At 51.1% G+C, this 19853-nt stretch overlaps 1 protein-coding gene across 1 annotated transcript; it reads left to right on the top strand.

Annotated features, from left to right (window-relative positions):
* Nucleotides 1-1131: 1131 nt before the first annotated feature.
* Slc35e1 (solute carrier family 35 member E1) lies at nucleotides 1132-14378 on the top strand. Its single transcript, XM_027394878.1, is given in 7 exon segments — nucleotides 1132-1152; nucleotides 1155-1560; nucleotides 1816-1886; nucleotides 3963-4100; nucleotides 5268-5393; nucleotides 9960-10205; nucleotides 10961-14378. Coding segments are annotated over 7 exon segments (1236 nt in total). The 3' UTR covers nucleotides 11189-14378.
* Nucleotides 14379-19853: the final 5475 nt, after the last annotated feature.

The following is a 19853-nucleotide window of genomic DNA, read 5'->3' as shown; positions in this document are numbered from 1 at the left end:
CTGTCCAAAGGACTAGTAGCTACTTTCCTAATTCCACTTGTACCCAGTTGCTGAGGAAGGGCTGTGCACCCAGCTGGAGGGCATTAGGGTACAGAGGTGACCTGCTTTAGGACAGACCACTACTCTGATCCCAACGCTCAGGGACTGCCTGCCACACCTGTGTTGAGTTTTGAGCAAGCCCCACATGATTTACCTTGGAGAACAGGGATGAGCTACCCCCAGCATTCAGGTGATTGCGTTGGGCTGACATTTTCTACACTGCGAATAAAGACACTGTAAAGGACAATGTTGAGATCGGCGAGATGTCTCAGTGGATGTACGCTTGTTGCGAAGCCAGCGAGCGGACAAGAGCTTGGTCCCCTGAACCCACGTGGTGGGGAGGAGACAAGAGACGAAAGCCCTCCTCTGACCTCCGTAAGTGTACCACCCCCACGTGCCCCGCCTCCATAATTGAAACCCTGTTTTAAAGGGACCGGAACAACGCTTTTCCCACAAGTACTTGGAAAACACACCATCTTCGGAATCAAGTAGTTAGGGTCACGGTGCTGAAGTCTGCCCTGCCTCAGGGCTCTCGCCGGCAGCCTTCAGCCGAGCACCGTCAGGGGCAGCAGGGCTCTGCAGACGGGTGGGGGTCGCAGGAGGCTCCCGGCCCGCGCTGCAGGGCAAGGTGTCACCTACCGCACACCTTCCGAGGGTTTGCCACGGCCGGCTTCTTTCCCCGTAAATGATCTCTTGCCAATCCTGCGGGCGCGCCAGGCACCCCGCTTCCGTAGCCACGAGTGGGCGGGCCCGCGTCGCCGCACACCGTGGCTCTCGGAGCCCCGCCAGTCACCGGGGAGCGCGGAAGACGCTTCGCGCACGCGCGGGGTCCACGGCCCGCCTTCCGGGCTCGGCCCCGCCCCCTCCGGAAACCTATCAAGGTGGGTGGGGCTCTCGCCGTAGACGTGGTGGCGGGCGCGTCGGCGGGCGCGTGGCGATGACCGAAGGGCGACGACCAATGGCGAGCGGCGATGACGCGCAGGGCCGGCGACCAATGGTGACCCGCGCCTGGCGGCGCGCCTGCCCGGGCTGTCCCGCCCCCGGCCCGCGTCGGGCGGTCGTCCGGCGGGAAGGGGCGGCCGCTCGGGCAGGATGGCGGCGGCGGCGGCGGCCGCGGGTCCGGCGCGGGCGCGGGGGTCCCGGGCGCGGGGGGCGGCGGCGGGGCGCGCGAGGGCGCGCGGGTGGCGGCGCTGTGTCTCCTGTGGTACGCGCTGAGCGCGGGCGGCAACGTGGTCAACAAGGTGATCCTGAGCGCCTTCCCGTTCCCGGTCACCGTGTCGCTGTGCCACATCCTGGCGCTGTGCGCCGGGCTGCCGCCGCTGCTGCGCGCCTGGCACGTGCCGCCCGCGCCGCCCGTGTCGGGACCCGGCCCCGGCCCTGGCCCGCACCCGGCGTCCGGCCCGCTGCTGCCGCCGCGCTTCTACCCGCGCTACGTGCTGCCTCTCGCCTTCGGCAAGTACTTCGCGTCGGTGTCGGCGCACGTCAGCATCTGGAAGGTGCCGGTGTCCTACGCACACACCGGTAGGTGCGGGCGCGGGCCGGGGCGCGCCGCCGGGGGCTGGCTTCCAAGTATGGGTAGGAGTATGGGGGCCGCCAGGCCGAGAAGCTGCCAGGGCGCGGCGGAGTCTCGGGCTGAAAGATGAGGACTTAACCGAGCGCCGAGCAGAACTGACTCCGGCTGTTGGGGTCGGGAGGGAGCCTCACAGAAAGAGGAGGTCTGGCGTCGCGTGTGCAGGCTGCCGGGACTGCCTGCTGAGTGCCTTTCCTCTCTTTCAGTCAAGGCCACCATGCCCATCTGGGTGGTCCTCCTGTCCCGGATCATCATGAAGGAAAAACAGAGCACCAAGGTAACCCTGGCAGAAGCCCCGGGCCGGGCGGGATTCCCGGTAGCTGACCCGGTTGGTGACGTGGTTGGACCGTGGCATTCCTCTGGCTTCCTGTCAAATAAGGAAGTCAAGGTGTTGGCCTCCTGGGCCTTTCCTACTGTCCCGCACTCACCTTCCTGACAGCAGGTGTGTGTGAAGGGGAGATGTCCCCAGATAATCTCTCGCTTGTTGTCCCCGAGCGCCACAATCCCTCTGGGGTCCACTCTTCCTTTCTGTTTTGATTTCCCCACCTTGGCTTGCTGGTAGGTGATGTCTGTTTGTCCCTGTTTTGGCAAGTCACCAAGAAACACATTAAGTTGGGACAGTCTTTCCTCCTACTCGGGACAGGCTTTCCTTCTCCTCCTCCTCCTCCTCCTCCTCCTCCTCCTCCTCCTCCTCCTCCTTCTCATCATCATCATCACCATCATCATCATCCTCTTCATCTAGGAGTTTGAGGCCAGCCTGGTTCCAGAGCGAGTTCCAGGACTCTGTATAGAGATCCTGTCTCAAAAAAACAAAACGAAAGAAAAAGGTTGTAGCTCAGCAGGCCTGGGTTTTGACGCCTGTTTTAAACCGAGATTTTGATTATCTACATGTGGATCACAGACAGCGCTCAGGGCTCAGGGCTGCCTGGGGAAGATGCCAGGTCAGGGTGTTTTCCTGGTCTGAGGCTAGAGAGCAAGAACTGGGCTCACTGTGTCCTTCATTGCAGTGAGGATGCCAGTGTCCCAGCTGGAAGCCATCTCACCCTGTTCTAGGAATGCTCACTTTCTATATATGTCATTTATAAACAGGGCCACCTTTGGCTGTGCCCTCCCATCAGTGTGATGTCAGATAGGGTTGGCCTCCTGGGGGTCAGAGTTTCTGGGGAGGCAGCCAGGTGTGTCACCTGATAGCACACCTTGTGTTTATCAGTTTTCCTTATCACACGGGACATTATACCTGGCTCAGCAAGATGCCAAGAACCTCACAAGTGCCGTACTTGGAAACTGGCCCTCTTTGGCAGGAACATGCTCTGCAAGGCAGATAACTCAGACCCCTGAATCCCTGTTCTCAAGGGAAGATGTGGAATGCTGACAGGGAAAGAAGACTGTGGCCAGGAGTGCTGGGGCAGGCATTCAGGTCCCAATGGCCACTTCCTTGGGTACAGAACCCTCTTGCACCTAAAAACCTTACCGGTTTTGATTTGTTTTTAGTTTTTTGGGTTTGTTTGGTTTTTTTTTTTTTTTGGTGGGGGTGGGGACGTGAGTACACACAGATGAGAGGACAACTCAAAGGAGTTGGTTCTTGCTGTCCACAAGGAGTCCTGGAGAACAAACTCAGATTTGGGGGCCTTTACCTACTGAGCCAAGTAACTGGGCCCTTGATTCCTTTTTTGATACAAAAGTCTCCCTGGAAATCCATATGGTTTTCTTTCTTTCTTTCTTTCTTTTTTTTTTTTTTTTTTTTTGGTTTTTCGAGACAGGGTTTCTCTGTGTAGCTTTGTAGACCCGACTGGTCTCAAACTCACAAGAGATCTTGCCTGCCTCTGCCTCCCAACTGCTGAGATTAAAGGCGTGAGCCACCAACGTCCAGCTTCCACCAGTTTTCTACCTTGTTGAGTTTTTTGGTTTTGGTTTTTGTTTTTTTTTTTTTTTTTGGTTTTTTTTTGGTTTTTTTTTGAGATAGGATTTGAAAGAAGCCTAGATTAGCCTCAGACTTTTTTCTATTTATTCATGTATTTGCTTGTCTGTGTGTGGGGGTTACAAGATAGCATTTGGGAGAGTCATTTCTCTCCTTCCACCATGTGGGTCTTGGACATCAAGCTCAGGTTGTCAGGCTCAGTGGCAGGTGCCTTTCTCTTTCAGCCATCTCACCAGCCCCAGACCTGAGACTCATGGTGATCCTCCTGCCTCAGCTTTCTGAGTGCCAGGATGCTGGACATGGCAGCACCATTTGAGGTGCGGGTGGCATTTTCCAGGGTGTAAGATGGTATCCCCCAGGTGAGGGACAGGGCCACCCGAGGTTTCCCAAAGTTCTGGGTGGTGGGCCCACCTGAGCCCCTCTGCCCTCCTGCAGGTGTACCTGTCACTGGTCCCCATCATCAGCGGAGTCCTGCTGGCCACTGTCACAGAACTGTCCTTTGACGTGTGGGGGCTGGTCAGCGCCCTGGCAGCCACGCTGTGCTTCTCCCTTCAGAACATCTTCTCCAAAAAGGTGTGTGGCTCCTACCCCTGGTGCTGGTTGCCTGAGGGTGCTGGCCTCAAACAGACTGGCCAGAGCAGACCCTTCTGTGCCTTCTGTCTCCTTGAGTTTCTGTCCCTTGTTGTTTTGAAAGCCAACCTTAACCCTAACCTATTCTGCTAATCTCTCTTGCTCCTTTTCTTTTACAAGTGTTCTTGTAAAAGAAACTTGATGCGTATGTGCAAGGACACCTGCGGCAGTCAGTTCTCCCTCTGTGTGAGACCTGTTCATTGAACTCAGGTTTGGTGGCAAGCCTTTACCCACTGTCCCATCTTGCCAACCCTTTACATCATTTCCCACTAAACTTGCCGAGCACACGCACACGCACACCCCGCCCCATTTTGTCCCATGAGTCCCTGGGAGTTGCCTGCAGTTTTCATCACCAAGTGCTTGCTTTACATACAATTGACACTGTGGCCAACTTCTCTGTGGGTACTAGAGATCTGAACTTGGGTCCTCGTTCCTGAGCCGTCTCCCCAGCCCCGCCTTTTCTTTCGGAGGACTTTTGTATAGTAAGCGTGCTCTTCCTCTGAGTTGTGTTCACTGACCCCATCTTGTGTGGCCGTGCTCATCCACTGTTACTGTGTGGCGTCACCCTGCTGCAAAGCTCAGTAGTGACTGAAAGCTCAGGGCTGCTGGGTGCCACTTTCAGCTCAGTGGGTCCCCTTTTTAGTAATGTGGCTTATTTCCAACTTGTCCTAAGAAATAGATCTACGAACCTCTTGCTAGCTGCTTAGGCTAGGGCATCCCGTGATAGACTTGAGGTCTGTGGTCTGGAGTAGGATCTGTTCTAGCTTTTGCCTGCCATTGCCTGGTAGTGCTCAACAGGCTAAACCAATCTGGATTCAGTTCAGAGGGTTATCAGCCAGGCATGGTGGTCCCTGCCTGTGACGAGCATTTGTGAGATGAAGGTGGGAAGTGGGGGGGGGGGGGACTGAGTAGGTTCTGTTATTCCACTGTCAGCCCCTTCTCCACAGGACAGAGCACTTTGTTCAGGCATAACCATGCTCCTTTGTAAACAGGCAAGCCGGTCTGATACCCAGGGCTGGATGTCAGATTCCCATCTCATGTTGGGGACTGGAAACCAGGCCTTGCTGCTAGTCGACTGTCAATGGCTCTATTGAGGCTCTCTCCCCTCAGGTGTTGAGGGACTCTCGGATCCACCACCTGCGGCTGCTCAACATCCTAGGCTGCCACGCCGTGTTCTTCATGATCCCCACGTGGGTCCTGGTGGACCTCTCTACTTTCCTGGTCAGCAGCGACCTGGTGAGTTGGGGCTGCTGAGATTGTGCCTTCACAAGCTTTCTAAGCATGTGCTTTGTTGGGCACTGTAACTGGCCAACAAAGGTGTTTGTCCTGGGGCATTCACTGGCCATCTATCTGTGCTGGTCTATTTTTTGTCCCTGTAACAGAATACCTGAGGCAGGCTGGCTTATAAAAATCTAAATAGGAATCTTTAGGTCTCAGGTCTGGAGACTGAAGGTCCAGCATGGGCATCCTGTGACACTGCATGAGAGTGAAAGGAACATCTGTGGGAGGGAGGAGTCAATCTCTAAACAAGAGCCTGAGAGCCAGGACTTCTGTTGTCCATCACTGACAGACAAAGTGCCTGAGGTGATTGATTGGCTTGGGGAGAGGAGGTGACAGCTCCTGAGGTGATTGATGGCTGTGGGGAGAGGAGGTGACAGCTCCTGAGGGGATTGATTGCTGTGAGGAGAGGAGGTGGCAGCTCCTGAGGGGATTGATGACTGTGAGGAGAGGAGGTTTGTCTTGGCTCAGAGTTTCTGGGTTTCTGTATGCATTCTTGGCCCTGGTGCTTGGTGACTGTGCTGAGAAACCCCAGATGATGTCACTTTGTGAAGACTACTGGCATGGCTGTTCACAAGGGGTTTGCACTTGTATTGCAATTAAGTGTCCTTAATTAAAAAATCTAAATCCAAATGGACTAAAACCCAAAACCCTGTGAACAGCTATAGGAACTGGGAAGGAGAGGCTGGCCCCATTGCAGTCTGAGTACACATTCCAGTACATGCAAGCACACACACTCGTGCACATGTACACCCACGCGCATCCACACTCTCATGTACTCACATGCTCTTTCTAGTGTGGCGATGCGCAGTCTGCATCCCACCAGCCAGGAAGGATCCCTGCTAAAAGCAGTTAGAGGTGGTGGGACCTGGTGGAGGCACAACTTAGTAGGAGGAAGTGAGGAATTGGGACATGTCCTTGGTGGGGGGACCTCTCTCTTCCTCTTCCACTCTGCTTCGTCAATGAAATCACCCCTGCTACAAGAATCTCTTGCAAAAGTCAACAGCTTCTAAATTACATGTCCAGAACTGTGTGTAATGAGATATCCATCCCGCCCATATCTATAGCACTGACCACGCGTCGTCACAGGTGAGGATGTGGTGAAGGAGAGGACTAGATCTGGGGTCCCAGACCCCAGAGCTTTCTCTTGCTTCTGGGTGGGTCACATGGAACAGCCTAGGAGGATCCTTGGAACTGGAACCTGTGCCAGTAACCACGTCTTGTGTAAGTGCATTCTCCCCAAATAAACATCAGTTAACCTGTACTGAGTCTAGTGAATCTTGATTCCCATGCAATAACTGTGACTCAGGGCTGGCTATGGCCAGGACAGTGCTTGCCCTGACCCCCTCAAGGCCCAGGCTCTACCCAGCAGTACACAGAAGACAAGAGGGCACTCACCTCTTATCTTAGCACTCAGGAGATAGAGACAAGAGGAGCAGAAATTCAGAGTCATCCTTGGCTACACAGCAAGTTTGAGGACAGCCTGGGCTACATAAGACTGTCTCGAGGAAAGAGATAGTTCTGTATCCTCTGTGCTGAGCCTCCCTTCCTGGATGATTGCAGCTCCCCCTCGAGACAGAGGCCTCTTCACGCCCAGTGGAGCCTGTCACAGAGAGCCACAACTGGACAGTGGTGACATCGGCAAATGTGGGACACAGCCCCAGTGGGTACGTTCTCATCACAGCTCTGTCTGTACCCATGGCTCAGGGACATCTGTAAGAGCCAGGAAGTCGGCTGTGAAGTGGTGTCCCTAGGAACGGCTGCATAAGCAAGACAGGGACAATACCAGTGGACATGCCCATCTGAAAGGGAGAAAATCTCACAGGGTCCACCCCTAGACAAAGAACTACAGGCAACTAATGACCAGGGAGAGGGAGAATTAGCCTCTCCCAGGCATGAGGACCCTCACTGGTTGTCCAATGCAGAGTGGTCAGCTCGGAAACCAAACACACAGACCACAAATCAGGCTCAGCAGGTTGTAGTCGGTGTGTTCATGAATGCATGTATGTAACAATGATAAAGTGAAGGCTGTCAGCTTGGTGTGATGGGGGCTGGCAGGAGGAAAGGAATAGGAGAAGTGATGTGGTTTTACTTCAGTTAAAAAGGAAAAGAGGGATCGAATGGGAGGGAGACCTCCAGACTGTAGTGGTGACAGTGGGAAAAGTCCGTAACGTGAAGATCAGTCAGTAGAAATTGTCTAGTTCGGTGTAATAATGCAGGAAGATTGAGAGAGTGTGAGAGAAGCCTGGGCTGCATAGTGATAGCCTGTGAATGTTTATATCAATTCTTGTTTTTACTTGGAACTGGAAATAGCTTTTAACAGATGAAGAAAAGCTGCTGTGTTCACAAAATGGAATATTACCCAGCAGTGAAAAATGCCCTCTTGCCTCTCACAGTCCAGACCAATGACAGACTGAATGGAAAAGGCATGGGTCTGTTGTGTGGTTCTGTTTATTACATAGCAGTCTGCTAAAGACAAACTACCATTGCGGTTGCCAGGTTTAAGGGGGGTGAGTGCAGAGTAGTCCGGAAGGGCATTTGTCAGGAAGCTATTAAGGAAGGCCCCTGTTGTGGTTCTGTCTGCAAAGAAGCTATCACCTCTGCTGAGCACCTTTTTGCCCTAGGCTGGCCACTCTGTCCCAGCACAAATGTCTGTAAGGCTGAAGTCCTTCCTGCCAGGGCAACCCCAGCCAGTGCCGTGGGGCTCTTGACTTGGGTGTAGCAATTCCCATCCCCGAGGAAGCTTTGTTACTGGAAGAGAAAGTTCATCCAGTTTCTGCTCCTTGCAGTTTTCCTTCTCTTCCCTTTGGGTGGGTGGATGGGTGTGTGTGTGTTGGTGTGCGCATGCATGCACTAGCAGTGCGCCTTGTGTGAAGAACAGTCACCCCCTGCATCTTCCTCAGTGTGGCTCCCCTTGTCTTTTTGAGGTAGGACCTCACTGACTGGCTGCCTGCCAAGCCTCAAGATCCCCCACTTCTGTCCGAGAGCTTCCTGCCTCTCTGCAGTGAGACTCTGCAGATGTGCAGCTGCGTGTTTTTGTTTTTGTTTTCACATGGGGGTTGAGCTCTGAACTTGAACACTTACCTGACTGAGCTGTCTGTCTCCCTAGCCCACCTTTGCTGTTTTTTGAGGCAGGATCTATTTCCTATATTATGTGGCCCAGCATGACTTCAAACTCCTGTGTCTACCTCCTGCTTGCTAGATGAGAAAGTATGCCTACCATGCCTGGATTGGAAGCACAGTGTGGTTTGGTTGACTTTGTGGGTCACTCTTGTGAGTCTTCCTTCCCTTGGTGGCCCGTTAGCATGCCTGCTAACCACCATGTCCAGAGAGGGGCCAGCTGGGACTTGTGGCCACCATAGGATGGTTGGGACCTGGCAGCAGGGCAGGAGGGTGGATGTGAGGCCGTCTAAGGAGACTGATGCCCGGGACTGCCCAGTGTCTTAGCTGGGCTGTTGTGTTCTCCCGGTACCTGTCTGAGGATGAGTGGTGGGCTCTGGGGCTCTGTCACCCATCTCCTTGGGTTTGTCTGGTTTGATACTCACTTCTGTTTAATACTTAATACATGCTCTGCCACCAAGCTCTATCTGTGCTCCAACTTTACAAAATGTTTTGGAGCTGTAAAGACAGCTCAGTGGGGAAAGTGCTTGTCATGCAGTGGCAAGGACAGAATTTAAGTACCAGGAGGCAGGAGTGGGATTCCTGGAGCAAGTGGCACTCTGACACACACACATTTTACACCTTGTAAAGAAAAATTTTTATTTCTTTTCTTTTTTTTTTTTGTTTTTTGTTTGTTTGTTTGTTTGTTTGTTTTCTCTGTGTAGATTTGGAGGCCGTCCTGGAACTAGCTCTTGTAGACAGGCTGGTCTCGAACTCACAGAGATCCGCCTGATTTCTTTTCTTTTTCAAGACAGGGTTTCTCTATAGCTTTGGAGCCTGTCCTGGAACTCACTCTGTAGACCAGGCTGGCCTTGAACTCACAGAGATCTGTCTGTCTCTGGGATTAAAGGCATGTGCCACCAGCTAAGAAAAATTACTAAATGTTGTGGGTGTCTTTTCTGCATGTATGTCCACATACAGCATGCATGCCTGTATGTGCCCTCGGAGTCCGAAACAGGGCATGTGATCCCCTGGACTGGTATTGTGATCCTCCGTGTGGGTGCTGGTAATCTAATCTGGATCCTCCAGGAGAACAGCCAGTACTCTTAACTGATGAACCATTTCTGCAATGTTTTGGTGGCTGTTTTTGCAGCTCTGACCAGAGGTGGCTCTAGACCACTGCACCATGCAGTGGGGTGGTTAGGAGAGTCAGAGGTCATATGTATAAAGCATCATCTAAACTGATAAAACGGCTCAGTGGGCAAAAGGCACTTGTTGCCAAACCTGTCACCCACCAGTTTGAGGCAAACCTGGGCCATGTGAGATTCTGTTTCAAAAAAAACCTAACCAGCTGCTCCTCAGTGACAGCCTGCCTAAGTACATATGTGCCCCTCCCCCACTGATGCTCCCTGCCTGTCTCCACAGGCCTATGTGTCTCAGTGGCCCTGGACACTGCTGCTCTTAGCGGTCAGCGGATTCTGCAACTTTGCACAGAATGTCATCGCCTTTAGCATCCTTAATCTCATCAGTCCACTCAGCTACTCAGTGGCTAATGCCACCAAGAGGATCATGGTCATCACTGTGTCCCTCATCATGCTGCGTAATCCAGTGACCAGCACCAATGTGCTGGGCATGATGACTGCCATCCTTGGCGTCTTTCTGTACAACAAGGTGAGCATTGGGGGCCTCCAGAAGGAGCCGAGGGAGGGTGATTTTGGCTCTGGTGACTTCTGTGTGCTGAGCAGAACAACATGGCAGCAGGATTGTGAGCACAAGCTGCCCTAGAGCTCACTGTTCTCCTGCCTCTGTCCCTCAGCTGGGGTCATGTGTGCTGAATCTTCCTCTGTGTCTTTTTCTTTATTTCAATTTATTCTTATTTTATGTACATTGTTGTTTTGCCTGCATGTATGTCACTGTAAGGGTGTCAGATCTTGGAGTTACAGACAGTTGTGAGCTGCCATGTGTGTGCTGGGAATTGAACCCCAGTCCTCTGGAAGAGCTCTCTAGCCCCTTTCCTTTGTGTCTTATTATTTGTTTTTGGAGCAGTGCCTTGTGTAGCCCAGAAAGGCCTTGAGCTTCTGACCCCCTGCCTCCACTTCTGGAGGGAGTGGAGTGACAGGTTCCGCTTGGTTTATGTAGTGCTGGGGATGGAGCCCAGGGTTTTGCATGCTAGACAAGTACCCTACCACAGAAGCATCGCTAGTCCTTGGCTTTGGGGTGGCCTCTTTGGTAGTGGTATTCTTTTCTTTGTTTTTGGTTTGATTTTTTTGAAACAGAGCATCTTGTAGCTCAGATTGGCCTCAAACTCACTATGTAGCATATGCTGGCCTAATACTCCTGCCCTCTTTCTGCCTCCTTAGTGCTAGGGTGACATGCCTCCACACACAGCCAAAATTCCCTTGTGCTTCTTTGCTCTCTTCACACAGACCAAGTACGATGCAAACCAGCAGGCTCGGCGCCACCTACTCCCAGTGTCTACATCAGACCTGAGCAGCAGAGAGCACCTGCGGAGCCCAGTGGAGAAGCCCCACAATGGTGCACTGTTTCCCCAGCAAGGTGACTTCCAGTACCGCAACATTCTCCTCACAGACCATTTCCAGTATGGCCGCCAGAGCCATCTGAACTCCTATGCCCTCAGTCGCCATGATGTGTAGGGGCCCACCAGGCCAGGCTTCCTGCACCTCCTCCCCAAGCCCAGCAGCTGAGCACATGGCAAGCCAGCAGTGGAGCCTTGGATCCTGATGGACTGTGGGGCATGACCACAATATGGACAGGCACTGGGCAGAGGGAGAGCCACAGAGAAATCCTGGTTCATGCTTCTGCTCAGAGAACACACTCTGCATTGGTACACAGGGGTGCTCCCAGTTCACTGCAGAGGTCTGATCTGAACTTCTGGTGACAACAGGGACCCACTCTACAGAACTAGCCTCACGGTGGCTGCAGTCAGCAGGAAGTGGGATCTGGGCCATCAAGGTGAGGACAGCAAGGCTGTAGCCCAGAGGTATGGAAGGCTGACACAGGTACCATTACCTGTCCCCAGCAACAGAGCTCCAGGATGTCCCAAGGCAGTTGGCCACTTGCAGCTAGTGCTGACCTGGGGCGAACCTACAGTGACCATCGGTTCATCAGCCATTGTTGTGACTTTCCTCTGCCTTGTGGGTGCCAGAACAGTACGCACCGCTCCACTCCGGACCTGAATGCTCCTTGGACTCTAGAAGAGGTGGCTATCTGGTGTTAACCTTGGTTGTAGCTCTACCCTTCTGATGCCACAGAAGGCTGGGTGATGGTGATGGCAATATCCCCAGGACCTTCTCTGGGGAGCATCTTGTTGGCTATGGGAGCTTTGAAGTCTAGGTCCTGGCAGGTACTGCACTAGGGCTAGCCAATGGGTGGAAACCATCTTGACTCATTTCAAAATATGGGACATTTGTTGCTAGAGCAGTCCATCCTGAAGCTGCATCCACAGTAGCAGAGGGTGGAATTCACACTCCAAATACAGCATCGCTTGTCAGTAAGGAGATGGCATGTGGGTCAGAATCTGGTCTATGTCCCAGTGGATGGGACAGCAGGCAAATCTTAGTTTTTTAGGTAAGAGTCAGTTTGAGGCTGGGTTGGTATGTGCCTGCCTCATATGTGCGTCAGTGGCTTCTGTCCCCATCGTTACAGAAAGTAGCATAGTGGTGCAGGCCTGCTTTCCAAGCACTCTGGAAGCAAGGTCAGGGTCCCCAGCTACATTGTGAGTTCCAGACCAAATGGGTTACATGAGAGCCTATCTCAAGAGAAAGATCAGTTTTAGGGACCTGACGTCATGGTACACATCCAGGGGCTGAGCAAGGAGGATGGCCATGAGTTTGAAGCCAATCTAGGCTACATAATGAGGCTGTCTCAAAAGAAACCAAAAATCTGGGGGCTCATCGTAGTGGCCTACACCTATGGTCCTAGCTACTCAGGAAGCCAAAGCAGGAGACACTCCCAAGCCTGTGAGCTCAAGGCCAGTGTGGCAACGCAAGGAGAACCTGTTGGTAAGCACAAGTGTGGATTCTGATATGTGCACAGCAGGTAAATGGTAGGACCCAAGGGTTGTGACATGTTTTCTCTGGCGGTCAGGGGCATTAGCTTGGGGTGTCTATGGGTTTGGGATTTTGTTTGTTTTTGAGACAGGGTCTCACAATATAGACCATGCTGGTCTCAAATTCATAGAGATCTACCCGTCCCTGCCTCCTGAGTGCTGGGATTAAAAACCTGTACCGCCATGCCCACCTGGAGACATCCTCATTAAGGCTCCCAGATTGAACTTCAACTCTTAGCATTCTTCTTAGCATTCTTTGTGCCTCTGTCTCCATCTCTAAGCATTGAGCTGACAAGTGTGTCATGGTGCCCCAGTTCTTAACTCTTGGTTTGTTGGATCCCTCTGCTTTTGATTAATTGGAATTTTGTGTCTAAAGTTAAGTTCATTGGCAATGCCAGCATTGGGGCTGCTTGCCAGTTTGCAGATGTTCAGAGCCCACCACTGCAGTGGGAAGGAGCACCTTGGTAAGGTGGTCTGGTGGGTTTTCTTCACTGGGAAGACATTGAGACACCTGGCACTACAGAGGTCTCTGTGGGTGTTCCTGGCTGTGCTAAACTCAGAATGAATTATGTCTTTTTGGATTTCTATGATGTTGCTATAATATGTATATTAATGCATTTTTCCTTTTCCAATGTGAGGTTTGTCAGGAAGGGAAAGGCCCATCTCACTTTTCTTACAGTTTATAAATTAATAAATGGGATATTTAATTCTGTTCATAGGCTGGCAGCAGGTGTGAACACTGGAATGGATGAGACAATCAGGTAGACCAGATGGCTGCAGCTGAGTGGGTACATGAAGCCCTGGGCTCCATCCTCAGCACCACATAAACGGGGTGGTGCACCTGTTACCCAACAATCAGGAGGCTGAAGCAGTTAAAGAGCAGGAGTTCACGGTCATCTCTGGCTATGCAGAGTTTGAAATCAGCCTGGGCTACATGCAACAGAGCAGACTTGATGATCCACAGTTTACCTTGTCCCATTTAAAGTCGTATTAGCCCTCTGTCTTGCACCCCACCACCACCATGTTCACCTCTCCAGTTTTGCCTCATTCCACTTCTCTATTGTGTTCACATAAGAGTTTAGGTTGCTCTCTCCATTCACCCTTTGAAATGGCCTGGCCAAAACACTTATCCTGACCCACTCAACCCCAACTCCTTCATTTTGCAGAAGGGGAAATGGGCTTAGAATTAGAATTCTCAGCCAGGCGTTGGTGGCACACGCCTTTAATCCCAGCACTCCGGAGGCATAGGCAGGTGGATCTCTGTGAGTTCGAGATCAGCCTGGTCTATAAGAGCTAGTTCCAGGACAGCCTCCAAAGGCACAGAGAAACCCTGTCTCGAAAAAAAAACAAACAAAAAAATAATTCTCGGGGTGGGGCTTCTTTTAGTTATTTATCTCTTTGAGGTGATGTCTGCCTGTGTAGCCCAGGTTGGCTGTGGATAGGAGGCAGCCCTCCAGCCTTGGTGCTGAGGTGACGAATGACTAACACACCCAGCACCTTATTTTATACCATTCTGGGGAAGGAGATGAGCCAGATGTATTGAGGCAGAGAAGTACTTGAGACTTAATTTCCCTGTGTGTTAGGAAGACTCTGGGCAGTTAGCTTTTCACAACCAGATTCCAAACTCCAAAGCCTCAGGGTCTGAAATGGGAAACTCATGTTCTTGTTTTCCATTGCCATCATCCTGAGGCTCCAATGTCATAGACTGTTCTGTGGGAATAGCTGTGTGCTTGGTTGGCATTCGCCAGAAATAAACGATGGTTTGAGATTGGCAATGGTTTGTCAGGAAGGGGCTCTCCTTTTGCTCCCAGCAGCACAACATGCAAGGAGACTGAAGATCTAAGGCAGGGAGATGCTCTGGCAATGCCTGCATGGCAGGTATGGAAACCAGAATTAGGACTCCAGCCCCACCACCACCATAGTGCAAGGGAGGTGGAGTTGGGATGGCAGGAGCAAGCTGGTATCCAGCCAGAGGTTCTGCCCTATGTATGAGGTGGAGGACCAGTGAGAGGCTAAGTAAAGGAGATTGCTGCCAAGCCTTGGCAATCAGTTCCATTTCTGGGGCCCACATGGTAGGAGAGAACTAACCCTGCCCACTGTCCTCTGACGGCCACACACAGTATGTTCACACCCACACAGAAATACTCTCAATAGTTTAAAAACTTAAAAGTGTGTGCTGGGCAGTGGTGGCGTGCACTCAGGGAGGCAGAGGCAGGTGGATCTCTGTAAGTTTGAGGCCAGCCTGATCTACAGAGTGAGTTCTAGGACAGGCTCAGAAGCCACACAGAGAAACCCTGTCTGGAAAAACGAAAAAAAAAAATTTAAGTATGTGTGTAGAACAGTTAAGGAAGATACCTGATGTCAACTTCTAGCCTCTACGTGCAAATACAATGCAGACTCCTATATACATGGGCACCTATACATGCAGACACATGCACGTGTACAGTATACACAAACCACACATGTATATAAGGCAAAAAAATTCTGCCTGCCTTTCATGCCTGGATGTCTAACAGTCTGTGTGTGTGTGTGTGTGTTTGTAAACTTACATTAACTGAGGCTGGCCTTAAACACTCAATTTTCCTATCAAGGCTCCCTGAGAACCTCTATGGCTTCAGCCAGCTAATGTTGCATCGGGATCAGTTCCTGCAGGAACCCAGGTCCAGCCATACTCCTTAAGGCAGTCAGAGCGCCTGTTTCCTTAGCTATTCTCCTTTTGTTGTTTTGAGACAGGGTCTCACTCTGCAGCCCAGGCTGACCTCAAATTCATGATCCTCAGCCTCAGGGTAACTAGCAAATGTACTCAATGCTTGCCACCTGGGCCAGCACGCCCCATGGTTCCTGCTTCTACTCCCACCCCCCAGCACTAGGATTATGAATGCACACTACCACCATTGGCTTTTTAGGTGGGTGCTGAAGGTTTGAACTCAGGTCCCCATGCCTTTGTAGCAAGCCCCATAGATACAAACAGGTGGGGGTGGGTACCTATATGTGAGTGTAGAAGCCAGATGTTGGCCTCAGGTGTTCTTTATCAGTCTCCATCTTATTTTATGGGTCAGGGTCATTTACTGAACTTGGCACTCATTGTCTAGACTGATCAGTTGGTCAGGCAGCAAGCACGGGGTCCCTCCTGTCTCTGGTTCCAAGGTGCTGGGATTCCAGCTGAATGCCACCACACCCAGCTTTTGCCTGGGAGTTGGAATCACTCTGGGCTAAATGCTTGTGCAGCAACATCTCCTGGGCCTATTTTTAAGTTTGAAAGTTTTTAAAAGCAACTAGCCTGGAGGTGGCACGCACCTTTGATCCCAGCACTCTAGAGGCAGACAGGTGGATCTCTGTAAGTTTGAGGCCAACCTGGTCTACAGAATGAGTTCCAGTACAGCCAGAACTGTTACACAGAAACCTTGTCTCCAAAAAAAGGAAAAGAAAACCAGAACTAGTTATTGATATTTGGATGTTTAAAAGAACAAGTTACAGGCTGGAGAGATGGCTCAGTGGTTAAGAACACTGGCTGCTCTTGCAAAGGAGCTGAGTTTGATTCCCAGCAAGCTACAACCTTATGTAACTCCAGTTCCAAGGGAATCTTTTGGACTCTTGAGCACTGCACATGTGGCATACAGACACACATGCAGGCAAACATCCATACACATAACATCTTAAAACTACAGGACCGGGTGGTAGTGGCACTCACTTTAATCCCAGCACTCAGGAGGCAGAGGCAAGGGGATCTCTGTGAGTCTGAGTCTGAGGCCAGCCTCAGAGTGAGTTCGAGGACAGATAGTACTGTTATACAGAGAAACCCTGTCTTGAAAACCAAAAATTAAAACAAAACAAAAAATGAGGGAGATCCACCCCTGCACACAGCAGACAATTTCCAAAATCTGTCAGGAAGCTCAGGGTCATCCCTGGCTACAGTTTGAGAGGCCAAGAGCTTCATGAGACCATGTCTCAAAGAACTGTTAGTAGAATATTGTTTTGTAATCATTGTTTCTTTCGAAAGTAATCCAAAGATAGTGTGTTACTATTCTCCCTCAGTTCTATGTATAGTGCTTTGTAGTTTTCCAAGAGACAGACATCCCATTGGTCACCAGCTGGGCTGCTGGCTCTAGAGTCTAACATTCTTGGTGTATACTCACTGTAGCCAGTGTTCAAGCTGAGGATAATCCCTATACCAATGTGTGTGGTTTTAGTTTCCTGACCCAATCTGGTTTCTGTTGCTGTAACAGATGACCCAACACACCAGGAGATTGATAAATCACGGTATGGATCATGTGCCGGGGGATAGGGAGTCTGAGAGTGTAGTTCTGTGCTCATAACCTGGTGAGGGCCTTCCTGCAGTATGTAGCATGATGAGAGGAATTTTCCCACAGGTCTCTTCCTGAGCTTGCCTGGGCTTTGTAGCAGTCCTCCTGTCACAGGTGTGGTTTGCCATGCTTGGTGCTCTCCCTCTTCTGTTTGAGACATCTGGAACCCAGGCTGGCCTCATCCTCCTGCCTTCACCCTCAAGTATTGGATTTTTTTCTCCTGCAGAGCATGCACAACTCTTCGCTCAAAGCTGCTAGGAAGCTGAGGCAGGGGAATTGCTACAAGTTTGAAAACTAGGCTATATTTGTCTCAGAAGTGGGGGGACCAATACCTTCGACCTCATCCACAACTATTACAAGACTCAAATATACAGATAGGTTATTTCCAACCTATGAAATTTGGGGTAGCCTGTTTGCACTATAGCTGGATGGTGGGGCTCCTCTCATTGAAGGATGAATATTTTATTCAAAAGACAGGAATGCTGGGGCCCAGCTTGCTTGCTTCTCTTCAGTTGAGGCAATGATGCAGCCACAGTGGGCATGTTTTCCTACCCAGTTATCCATCAAGATCATCCTCAAGGGTTGGGGATTTAGCTCAGTGGTAGAGTGCTTGCCTAGTAAATACAAGGCCCTGGGTTTGGTTCCTCAGCTCTGGGGAAAAACAAAGAAAAAATAAGATCATCCTCAGTCTTGCTCAGAGGCAAGACTGATTGATCTGGGCCCATCCCAGATCAATCTAGATGTACCAAGTGGATGGTTGACATTGATTTCGCAAGAGGTCACAGCAGCTACCAAACTACTACATCCATTCAATCAAGATAGATTTTATAGTGTCCAGGCTAGCTTTGAACTCTTGGTAAATCCTCCAGTTTCTTCTTTACAGCAGGTCCCAGGGCAATAGTGATTTAGAATCACATCTTGTTAACAGTAAGAAACAACCTCTGCTGGGTTGTCAGCAAAGTAACACCCATAGAAACCAAGTGAGCTGACTCAAGGCTTGGTAGACAGGATAAATATGCTCACTCACCGAGATGAACTATATTCCCTCAGACGCTATGAGGGTGGGGCTAGTTGTTGTTGCATGGGGACTTTGTGATAACTTCAGTGTGCACTACATCCACAAACACATGAAGAGGCTAGAGGATGTTGGGGACCCGGATGTGACACGGGAGAGAGGACAGCGTCACTCCCCTGCCTTGAGGACATCAGCTGCCTTGAGGATCAGGACAATAGGATGAGGATTAGGGCACCTGTGTGCTGGAAGAATCAAGACACAAAAGCCTGAGCTTTGTCAGAGAAGTTACTGAGTTCTGCAGGGAGATACCATACTGTGTGCAAGAATCTTCTGGAACAGTGAGCAGATGTAGATTTCAATTTGCTGTGAGCCACACAAACAACCCCGACAAGACTATAATGTCCTTTGAGGACTACAGGCCTCTGATGTTGTCTAGCTTTATCATTATATTATTAATATTGATACTTTGCCTGTATGTATGTCTGTATGAGGCTGCTGGATCCTGGAGTTACAGTTTTGAGGTGCCATGTAGGTACTGAGAATTGAACCCAAGTCCTCTGGAAGATCAAACCTCTGAGCCATCTCTTCAGCCCCTGTTGTCTGGCTTTTACACTAGTTTTTTTGGACCATAACTCAGGTAATCATAGGGTTTTCACAGCAGACAAGATTTTCTTGGAGGGGCATAGGGAATCTTAAGACTGTCAGGATCCCTCGAAGATTAAACTGCATCTTTCTTCTTATAATCTTCGAGTGGAACTTTCAGCAACTAAGCAGGTGTCCAAGAGAGGCAAGAGAATTAGGAGAAGCCAACATAATGGGCTCAAAGACACAGTTAATGGCTTGGGGGGCAGCACAAATGGAATAAGTAAACCCACGCCAGGGATGTCAGCACACAGCTCCAAGAGATACTGTGCACTCTTTCAGTCTCAGAGGGCACTGAAGTCACCTGCTCAAACCCACCAGACATGGCCGGCGTTGGTGGCGCACGCCTTTAATCCCAGCACTCGGGAGGTGGAGGCAGGCAGATCTCTGTGAGTTCGAGGCCAGCCTGGTCTACAGAGGGAGTGCCAGGACAGGCCCCGAAGCTACATAGAGAAACCCTGTCTCGAAAAACAAAAACACCAGACACATATACATGGTTAAATCAGTTTTTGTTTTTCCAGATATGGTTTCTTTGTCCTTTCCAGTCCTGGCTGTTCTGGAACTTGCTCTGTAGATCAGGCAGCCTTGAACTGCCTGCCTGCCTCTGCCTCCTAAGCGCTGGAATTAAAGGCGTGCACCGCTATGCCTGGCAAACTAAGATACATTTTTTTCTTTTTCTTTAGTACAGCTCTGTGCTTGCCAAGTATGCACGCATTCCTGGCTTCCAATCTTAACACCCCATAACCGCGATGCACACCTGTCATCGCAGCACTCAAGCTACAAGATCACCCCAACTATACAGGGAGTTAGAGGTCAGCTTGAGCTTCCTGAGACCCCATCTCCAAAAAGCAGAAGTAAATAACAAAATATGGCTGGGCGGTGGTGGCGCACGCCTTTAATCCCAGCCCTCGGGAGGCAGAGGCAGGCGCATCTCTTTGAGTTCCAGGTCCGTCAAGGCTACACAGGGAAGCCCTGTGTAGAAAAACCAAACAAGAAACAAAACAAGAAAAATTGGCTCTCCTCCCCTGTCAGCACGGTCTGCACGGTCGCTTCAGAAGCCGACGTCGTTGCTCACTTCCGTCTGTGGCTGATATTGGGGAGCCGGGCGCCCCCAGTTCAAAATTCTTACCCAACAGACACGGGTCGGAACGGGGGCCCCGAGCCGGGATCGTGTGCTTCGCCAGGTCCGGAGAGGCCCGGGAACACCCGGGCGAGAGTCTCGCAAGGACGCAAGAGCACAAACTCCAGCCGGCGCCGCTCCACACGCTCCGCCGCGTCGCGGGCCGGCG

The sequence above is a fragment of the Cricetulus griseus genome, assembly GCF_003668045.3.
Source record: "Cricetulus griseus strain 17A/GY chromosome 1 unlocalized genomic scaffold, alternate assembly CriGri-PICRH-1.0 chr1_0, whole genome shotgun sequence".
NCBI lineage: Eukaryota > Metazoa > Chordata > Mammalia > Rodentia > Cricetidae > Cricetulus > Cricetulus griseus.
This window is presented reverse-complemented; position numbering and strand designations above follow the sequence as displayed.